Here is a 10,465-nt window from a genome sequence, read left to right as displayed (position 1 = left end):
GTATTTATTCCTGTGAATCAGACAAAAGTGTCTAAAAGCTACTGTTCTAGCAATAGTAGCAATGCCTGAATTGCACATTTTCAAACTCACTAGAGATAATGCCAGATTGCTCTCTAAAACAACTGTACCCAATCACATTCCCATCAGGGCTGTAAGAAAGTTACCTGCATTCTACATCCTAACCTGAATTTAATAACATCAGACTTCTGATATGTTACCAATCCTAGATGTGAAGTTGTATCTTATGTGGTTTTAAATTACATTTTTCTGATTTCTTTTACATCTTTTCATGTTTTGGCCATTCAGGTTTTGCCTATTGTGAGTCATCTGCTTATATCCCTTACTTGTATATCATTGTATACAATAAAAATGTACACAATACAACACTCACAACAACTCTCTGCAGGAGCTGGCGGTACAAACGAAGAAACTCATTACTCATTACAGATTACTGGGAGTAATCTTGTTAGAGGTCACCAGCTAATAGGTTGTTGACTTGGGATTTGAGTTGAGACCTAGGGGACCCATATCTTTTGTTTTACAATACATGCCAGAGACCAAGGCCTAGTTGGAAAAAAAACAGAGAAGGGAAGAAATAATTTCCAGCATGTAACCATGTATGTCTAATTAGGTTTTGTTGAGATGAATACAGATTATTTCCTTGTATCTTCACAACAAGCTGTGGGATTAAAACATGTTATCTCTATTTTACAGGTGAGGAGACTGAGGCTCAGGGAAATGAAGAGATTTGCTTTGGAGAGCTTAAATGACTGCTAATAAGAAACAGTATCAATAACAATCCAAACACAGGTCCGTTGCTTACAAAGTCCGTACCTGTTCCAAAGAGCCATGTCTTGACCTAATGTCCCACCTTCTTAGAGATCCAGGAAACTGCTTCTTCTTGGACAGGGCCAGGACTACACCTACCATTTTTCTGCAGAATCCTGGTCTGGGGTAGCCTTAACTAACTGGTTCAGCCCTGATGCCTCCAGTAACCAGCCAAGCTAGGTTAGCTCCTAACCAACTTTCATAGATTCAGCTCCCACTGCCCTGTGCTTCTCTGATGAAACCCACACAAAATCTCAACACCTTCCATGGAAAAACCAGAAAATTCTAAGTCAGAGTTCTCAAACTTGGCTGCACATTAAAATCACCTGCAGAACTTTAAGAACTCCTGATGCCCTGGTAATACCCCATACTGACTCCATCAGAATCTCTAGGGATGGTACGCAGGCATCCATAATAGTTAAAACTCCCCACGTGATCCCAGTATAGAGTCAAGATTGAAAACCACTGTTCGGGCATCTTCTTCAAGCTCCAGCAGCCATACTCACAGAGAGGTTCCCACGTTTTAGTACTCATACGAACATCTTGGAGGACTTAAGATTCAGATTTCTGGCACTTACGCTCAGAAAGTCCATGTTTTTGTCTGGACCCAGAAGCCCAAATTCTTAACAATCCCCTCAAATAGCTCCACTGCAAGTCCTTAGCAGACCACATTTTGGGAAATGCCACATTAGGAAAAGCATTGCATGGAAGCGGGGTGGGAACAGGAGGCCTCTGGTCCTTTAAGGACTGATTAAGAGACTACCTTTAAAGCTGTGAAGCAGAGCAGGCTAGGGCTGCTTCTTTTCATCCTAGTGGATAAGGTAAGGGAGCAGGTCCTGGAATGGGCCTCTCCTTTTAAATACGATCTTGTTCCCAGCTCTGGAGCGCAGGATGGGCACGCTGCCTTGTCCCACCTGCTGTTTCTGTTTATTTGATGCAAAGAGGACAATTTAGAAAACCTCTTTTTGGTTCAGGAGATCCTACCAGAGGAAGAAACATAGGACCTGCCTGCCAGCCTTTCATTTTTCCTTGCTCTATCTTTTGTGGTAGTGGAGCCTGGATGCTGTTACCCATGTAAAAGGAAAGGTTTAAAGTGGTATCCTTTGGGCTTTTACCAGAACATGTTGCTGAACACCAAGCTTTTCAAGATGGTCCTTCTGAGCATCCTTAGAATCCTTCTTCTTTGGGGACTGGTGCTTTTTATGGAACATAGGGTCCAAATGACACAGGTAGGGCAGCCCTCTATTGCCCACCTGCCTGAGGCCCCTACCTTGCCCCTGATTCAGGAGCTGCTGGAAGAAGCCCCTGGCAAGCAGCAGAGGAAGCCTCGGATCTTAGGGCATCCCTTACGGTATATGCTGGAGTTGTACCAGCGTTCAGCTGACGCAAGTGGACACCCTAGGGAAAACCGCACCATTGGGGCCACCATGGTGAGGCTGGTGAGGCCGCTGGCTAGTGTAGCAAGGCCTCTCAGAGGTGAGTTATCATACTATATTGTTCTGGTGCGGGGGAGAGAAAAATGGGGAAGAAAAGTGTAGAAAAAAGTGGATCTGTCAGTTTTCTGTCAGGCTTCACATTGCCTACAGGGTGGGTGGTTTTCTTGGGCTTGGTTTCTTGATTTTCAAAAGATGACACCCTTGGGAGAACCTGGCTCCAAATTTGCTTCCCTTTAGGGCTCCAATTTAAGAACAGATTGCCTTGGGGCCTACCTGAGACTTTCTCTCAGGCCGCAGGGCAACTGAGTGATATCTCAGCTCCTAGCTTTCAAAGAAAGTCTTAATGCTTATTATATTACTGAAAATTATAATTGAGAAATACTCATGTTCTGTGGAGGGCTGTTTGTGTTGTTTTATTCTTAGAAGACAAAAGGTACAGGATGTTGAGTTGGGGAAATTTACAAGGCCTCAGAAAGGACAGAAACAGGCTCACACCTGAGAGTCTGTTATTTAATCCTTAATGATAGGGACTCTGCTTAGCTGTCCTGAAAGGCTTAGCCTAATTTTTAAAGAAACGGGAAGCAGAGAGCGAAGTTAAATAACTTGCAGAGGTCACAAGGATGGGGTGGCAGAGGCAGGAGTTGAGCTTCAAGTCTGTCTTGTTTTATAGTCTGTCCATAACTACTTAAGTGTTTTGAATGTCATACCCCGATATCCTGGTATACGAAGCAGTTTTTCTGTTTAGACTATGTTGCTAGTTTGGGTTTGTGGTACCAAATTACCAAATGTATTTTGGAATTTTCTTTGTTTCCCTCATGGTTCCCTTCTGCTTTAAACATCTTCATTAGACACTGATCTAGGGCAGTAGTGGGCTTATGCAGTGCAGGGTTCTCTAGGGAATGAAGAAAGCCATCAATCTCAAGGAAATCTTGGGAACCTGGTGAAATTAATCTTAAGCCTTTGCTAGTCTCAGAGATGACAACAGACATGATTTACCTCCCTCCTCCAAGTAAAACAACCACCATTCCCCTAAGCTAAACTTTAGTGTGTGCTTACCATATGCCAGGCATTAGGCACAGTAATTTTACAAACATTGTCTTCCTTAATCCTCCCCAATATCGTATGAAGTAGTTGTGTGTGCGAGCTCAGTTGTGTCTGACTCTTTGCGACCCCATGGACTATACCTGCCAGGCTCCTTTGTCCATGGAACTTTCCAGGCAAGAGTATTGGAGTGGGTTGCCATTTCCTCCTCCAGGGGATCTTCCCAACCCAGGGATCAAACCCACATCTTCTGTGTTTCCTGCATTGGCAAGAGGATTCTTTACTACTGCTCCACTATGGAATACTATGAATATACCCATTATATAGGTGAAGAAAATGAAGCTCAGTGTAACACAGCTAGTAATTAATAGAGCTGGGTTTCTAACCCAGGCTTTCAGGCTTCAGAGCCTGTGCTTTTAATTATCCTGCTGTGCTGACTGCTTAACAGACTTTAATTGAGCACCAAGCACTGTGTTTGGGTTGGGTATGAGAAGGCAAATAACTGCTCTAGGAGCCCCCACTATAGTAGAATGGATATATAAGTAATAACATAATGGTGGTACAGCACAGCAAATGCTTTGAAAAGGATAAGCAGTAGGATTCCTGGGACTCCAAGAAGAAATGGGTTGCTGCTTAGGGAAAGGAGAGGGAAATGCTGAAATAGTTGAAAGGCCTCATTGGAGAGGTGGCATTTGAGCCAGACTTTGCAGAAGGAGTAAAGAGACTATGGATACAGGGAGGGAAGTGCATTCTGACTGAGGAAAAAGATAACTTGATGTGGTTGGAGATTCACTCACCAAGTATTTATTTGGCAACTGCTAAGTGCTAGGCGTTGTTCTAGGTGTTGGGATGTGATCAAGATAGGTATGGTTCTCTGGGTGAGACAAATAAGTAAACATCGATAGTTGTAAATTGTGGTAAATGCTACCAAAGAATGAAATAGGTGGTTCTGATAGAGAATAGCAAAGAAATCTTCCCTTTGCATGGGATTGTCAGTGAAGGCATGTTTGAAGAGGTGACATTTGAGCTGAGGTCTGTAAGGTAAGAAGCTTGGCATGAGAAGAGAAGAGAGAAGTCTGATCTAGGCAGAGGGAACAACATGTACAAAGGCTGAAAGGTGGAAACAAGTACTTGAAGAATAGAAGGAAGATCAGGATGGTTGGAGCCTAGTGAGATTGTAGAGAGTGGTGGGATATGAGACTGATGAGACTCAGGGATGCAGTGGTCATTACAAGGAATCTGGATTTCATTCATAAGCTGCATAAATCAATTCTGTACAGATGATATGAGGCTAGAAAGTAGAATGTCTAGAATTAGGCCAGTATCTTGGTCTGACTGTGGGACATACTGGTATCTAGGGACTCTGGAAAGGATCCAGAAATGGATGACAAGAGAGTTGGGTCTGATCATTCCATCAGGAGATGATCCAGCTGAATCAAGCTTGCTTTGAGAGCTATTCCAGGTTCAATCGCACAGGATGTGTGAGTCAGACATTTCCCTGAAAAGTTCTGAGCAGACCCTTCCTGGCCCTGATCCTTAGCAACCCCACCCTGCTTCAGGAAATATGTGATGTCAGGGTCTGAAAGGAAAGGGCAGTTCCTAACCAGACTGCCTGCTAGAGATTCGGTTTAGATTCCTTTTCAGGCAGGGTGGGGCAGATGTATGGGTGGGTGTCTTGGAAAGATTATTACAGGATGGGAGTATGGAGTAACTTGAGAAAGCAATTACAAGCCTGGCTTGAGCTCTGTCTGAATGATATCCAAGTGCCCCAAACTTGAGGGTGTATTAAGCATGAGTTGGAACCTGAACTTTTAAAAAAAACTTGGAGTATGGTACTGGAGAAGGAAATGGCAACCCACTCCAGTATTCTTGCCTGGAAAATCCCATGGATGGAGGAGCCTGGTAGGCTACAGTCATGGGGTTGCAGAGAGTTGGACACGACTGAGTGACTTCACTTTGAAGTATGGTTTCACTCATATGTGGAATATAAAAACAAAATAAATGAAAAACAAAAATTAAAAACTCAGAAACAGATCAGATTAGTGTTTACCAGCAGGTAACCAGGGTTGGAGAGTGAGCGAAATAGGTGAAGGGAGTTAATTGTGTGGTAACAGATGATGGTAACTAAGCTTGTGGTGGTGATCACTCTGTAGTGTACACAGATGTTGAATTATGATGAATTATGATTACGAATTTTGCACCTGAAACTTGGATACATAACTAAAATCCTGATGCATCAAAACATTCAAGAGCTTCTATGTTGAACATCCCAAGCTTACTGAATTCCAGGGTCATGGATTCAGTGGAGAAGGAAGATTAGGTAGATAATATGTAAATTAGCATGGCCATGGTTAGTGACTGGACATGGAAAAACAGACTGGTTCCAAATAGGAAAAGGAGCACGTCAAGGCTGTATATTGTCACCCTGCTTATTTAAATTATATGTAGAGTATATCATGAGAAATGCTGGGCTGGAAGAAGCACAAGCTGGAATCAAGATTGCTGGGAGAAATATCAATAACCTCAGATATGCAGATGATACCACCCTTATGGCAGAAAGTGAAGAACTAAAGAGCCTCTTGATGAAAGTGAAAGAGGAGAGTGAAAAAAATTGGCTTAAAGCTCAACATTCAGAAAACGAAGATCATGGCATCTGGTCCCATCACTTCATGGAAAATAGATGGGGAAACAGCGACAGACTTTATTTTTCTGGGCTCCAAAATCACTGCAGATGGTGATTGCAGCCATGAAATTAAAAAAAAAAAAAACTCACTTTCTCCTTGGAAGGAAAGTTATGACCAACCTAGACAGCATATTAAAAAGCAGAGACATTATTTTGCCAACAAAGGTCCATCTAGTCAAGGCTATGGTTTTTCCAGTAGTCATGTATGGATGTGAGAGTTGGACTATAAAGAAAGCTGAGCGCCGAAGCATTGATGCCTTTGGACTGTGGTGTTGGAGAAGACTCTTGAGAGATCCAACCAGTCCATCCTGGGGGAGATCAGTCCTGGGTGTTCATTGGAAGGACTGATGTTGAAGCTGAAACTCCAGTATGTTGGCCACCTGATGTGAAGAGCTGACTCATTTGAGATGACCCTGATGCTGGGAAAGATTGGAGGCAGGAGGAGAAGGGGACAACAGAGGCTGAGATGGTTGGATGGCATCACTGACTCAATGGACATGGGTTTGGGTGAACTCCGGGAGTTCGTGATGGACAGAGAGGCCTGGTGTGTTTTGGTTCATGGGGTCACAAAGAGTCGGACACGACTGAGTGACTGAACTGAACTGATGGTTAGTGATAGCTGAAGATGACAGAAGGGTTTTTCTTGCTATGCCTGGTTTTTGTAATCGTTGCTCTTGACCTTTGCCCGGAGAGGGCGCAGAAGGTCAGAGCACTGCAGGTCCCACTTTTCAATGCTTTGGCCACTAGGTGTCAGCGTCACGGTTTAGATTAAAACAATCACTTTGTAGTTCAGCTGGTAACGAATCCGCCTGCAATGCGAGAGACCTGGGTTCGATTCCTGGAGAAGGGAAAGGCTACCCACTCCAGTATTCTGGCCTGGAGAATTCCATGGACTGTATAGTCCATGGGGTCGCAAAGAGTCGGACACGGCTGAGCGACTTTCACTTTCAAAAGATGCAGCTTTTAAGTAGACTTCTTAGCTGAGGTCATTTATATGACTGGGCCTTGTTGAATACGGTATTAACAATGAATGGGGTAAACGAAGAATCATTGCCGGTAAGAAATGGAAAAGGGGGAGACTGAGGATTAAGGGAGAACCTGCCCAATAATGGAATAGCTGCTCAAGAAGAAATTCAAATAGAAAGCAAAAGTAGTAAACACCTGTCCCAACTAGAAAAAATTATTTTGTGGCATCTCCAACCCAGATTTGAAGCGATAGCAGATGATACCCCCCAATATTGGACTGTCACCCTAAAGCTGCCACTATATAGTGATATAGCATGAGGATTTATTATTCATATGTTTCAATGACCCTCTTAATTGGTCACCTTTTTAATAGTCAACTAAATAATACAATATATACAGACAGTTCTGTATTTGAAGTGTTTTTCTCCACCTAGGACTATGAGTGATCTAAAAATGAGCCACAATTTGTCATCTTAAGGGAAAAAGACTTGGACTCAAATCTTCATTCTAACAAACACTGGCTTGTGTGTCCTCTGGCATAGCTTCTCTGAGCTTCAGTTTCCTTGTCTGCAAAATGGGAATAACAACTATCTCATAAGGCTATTGTGGATTCAAGAGCTAATGCATGTAAAGCATCTAATACATTATATAAGTGCTCAATAGACCACTATTATGATCTTAAATTCATTTCAGGGCTGCTTGTCAGTTTGTACTGAGCCGGTCTGTTAGGGAGACTAAGGCTAGGAGGTAAGAAGCTAACGCTTTGCTCTTGTTCCCTCTTACTAATACAGGCTCCTGGCACATACAGACCCTGGACTTTCCTCTGAGACCAAACCGGGTAGCATACCAACTAGTCAGAGCCACTGTGGTTTACCGCCATCAACTTCACCTAACTCATTCCCACCTCTCCTGCCATGTGGAGCCCTGGGTCCAGAAAAGCCCAACCAATCACTTTCCTTCTTCAGGAAGAGGCTCCTCAAAGCCTTCCCTGTTGCCCAAAGCTTGGACAGAGATGGATATCATGGAACATGTTGGGCAAAAGCTCTGGAATCACAAGGGGCGCCGGGTACTACGACTCCGCTTCGTGTGTCAGCAGCCAAGAGGTAGTGAGGTTCGTGAGTTCTGGTGGCATGGCACTTCATCATTGGACACTGTCTTCTTGTTACTGTATTTCAATGACACTCAGAGTGTTCAGAAGACCAAACCTCTCCCTAAAGGCCTGAAAGAGTTTACAGAAAAAGACCCTTCTCTTCTCTTGAGGAGGGCTCGTCAAGCAGGCAGTATTGCATCTGAAGTTCCTGGCCCCTCCAGGGAGCATGACGGGCCTGAAAGTAATCTGTGTTCCCTCCACCCTTTTCAAGTCAGCTTCCAGCAGCTGGGCTGGGATCACTGGATCATCGCTCCCCATCTCTATACCCCAAACTACTGTAAGGGAGTATGTCCTCGGGTACTACACTATGGTCTCAATTCTCCCAATCATGCCATCATCCAGAACCTTGTCAATGAGCTGGTGGATCAGAGTGTCCCTCAGCCTTCCTGTGTCCCTTATAAGTATGTTCCCATTAGCATCCTTCTGATTGAGGCAAATGGGAGTATCTTGTACAAGGAGTATGAGGGTATGATTGCCCAGTCCTGTACATGCAGGTGACAGCAAAGGTACAGATAGATCAGGTTTGCCCAAGAAATTAGAAAAGGATTTATAGTAAACAAATATTGTTAAATCTGAAAGTGCTCAACCCAAGTGCTCTACCCATTCTGTAGATTCTATTCCTTGCCTTCAGCATTGTACTTTAAGTCTTCTTCCCCTATTTATGAGTGACTCACTTTATAAAAACAGTTCTGATGCCAAATATCAGTATGTTTTGACCACTAGTCCGTCTTCTGAGGATCTAGAAGGTTTGGGGTGAAGACAGTAACTTGAGATTTTATACTCCTCTTCCTTGCCTCCTGAATCCTAGAAACTATTACCTAATTGAAGAGACCGCTTGCTTCTGTGTTTGGATTTCCCTCTAAATCTAAAACTGTTTCTTAGATGGACTAGGAAACTTTTAAGCAGTAATCTCCCTAGAAATCTTTTGAAGGAAACAGAAGGGAATCTTTTTCTAAGCCATCAGGGTTTTTCCTCTCAGGCTCTGAACCTGGCAGAAATGCCTGGGATGATCCCTTTATTATCCTGCTGTGAAGAGAGCAGCCGTTAATAAAGCCAGTAGGGAAATGTGAATGGAGCAGAGATGACAATCATTTCAAAACCTCTTATATCTATAGTGAAAAAATGAAGAGTTGTCATTGTTGATTAGAATTATGTATGGGGGAGTCATTTTAAATTTTCTCTGGAACAATAGATTTCACAGGGTATTTTCTCATTTTAGGTAATCCTTAAACCCTTGTTAATAATCCTACAGAGAAAGCTTGCTGGTGGCTCAGAGCCTGAGAGTTGGCCTGGTTGGGAGTGGAAGGCATAGAAGGCTGCAGTTAGGAAGGTTAATAGGGCAGTGGGGGAAGGGTGAAATGTGCTGAGACCTGGGGCTGACTTCATACTGGGCTTGCTTGTTTGTGTGTTCAGCTGGGCTCTGAGCATGGGTCTCTGGGGGAGACAGGCTTGCTGTATTGGGAGGCATGGAGTTCTGCCTTGGACTAAATAATGCTTGCACTGTGACTCTCTTCTATTCCTGTGCTGTATTGAAGTAATGGGGACTGGGTTGTGTTGCAAATAAATCATTTTTGTTGTTATAGAGAGTCTTGAATGTTTGGGAAATTGGGAGACAGTGGGTGGAAGGAATTTATTTCCTTTATTCCCTAGGCTATGGCCAGGAACTCAACCCCAATGCCCCAGCGTGTAGTTGGAGTTCTCCCTGAAGGCAGCACTGCTAACAATCAGCTCTCACCAAAGGGATCCATTGAAGTAGCCCAGTAAGGCATTTCCCCTGCCCAATTAACTAATCTTATGGTTGTTGTCAATGAAATGAGACAGATTTAGGGTGGTTTCATATATTGAAATATTTGCCAAACATATATCCCTATCTCTTTTTTACCTATCATACATTAACTTATTTTTACCACTCCATTCTCAATAATTGGTTCCAATTAAATGAAATATCTTACATGTCTATAAATACATAAATTTTATTCTGCCTGATAGGTTATTCCTTAACATCCTTTTGTCCATCTACCTTCTTTACTGTATCTTTAGGAATCAGCTCAGGTATTTCTCTTCATCTCAAAGCCCCTCCTGATACCCGTGACTCAGGTAGGATCTCACTATCTGTGCTCACAGCGTTGTTTGCTTTCCTTGAAGACACTCTAGTGTAACTGTGCTTGTTGCCAAAAGATGAAGCTTCTTTTGAGAGTTTCAACTGTGTTTTACCCATTTCCTTATTATTGGAGACTGGTCCTTGATGGATACAAGCATCGGACAGTCACACTTTTTTTGTGAGGGATGCATTCTTCCTAACATGGAATATTTCAATGTTCACATATCTCATTTTCCACTGGAATAGATGCAATAAAAGAT

General features: G+C 43.1%; 1 protein-coding gene across 1 annotated transcript; it reads left to right on the top strand.

Annotated features, from left to right (window-relative positions):
• Positions 1 to 1,505: 1,505 nt before the first annotated feature.
• On the top strand, positions 1,506 to 9,684 carry BMP15 (bone morphogenetic protein 15). Its single transcript, XM_027535004.1, has 2 exons — positions 1,506 to 2,304; positions 7,746 to 9,684. Exons 1-2 carry the CDS (start codon positions 1,950 to 1,952, stop codon positions 8,600 to 8,602), a joined length of 1,212 nt encoding a protein of 403 aa, XP_027390805.1. The 5' UTR covers positions 1,506 to 1,949; the 3' UTR covers positions 8,603 to 9,684.
• The last annotated feature ends 781 nt before the right edge of the window (positions 9,685 to 10,465 follow it).

This window comes from Bos indicus x Bos taurus, chromosome X, assembly GCF_003369695.1.
Source record: "Bos indicus x Bos taurus breed Angus x Brahman F1 hybrid chromosome X, Bos_hybrid_MaternalHap_v2.0, whole genome shotgun sequence".
In the NCBI taxonomy this organism is placed as follows: Eukaryota; Metazoa; Chordata; class Mammalia; order Artiodactyla; family Bovidae; genus Bos; species Bos indicus x Bos taurus.
This window is presented reverse-complemented; position numbering and strand designations above follow the sequence as displayed.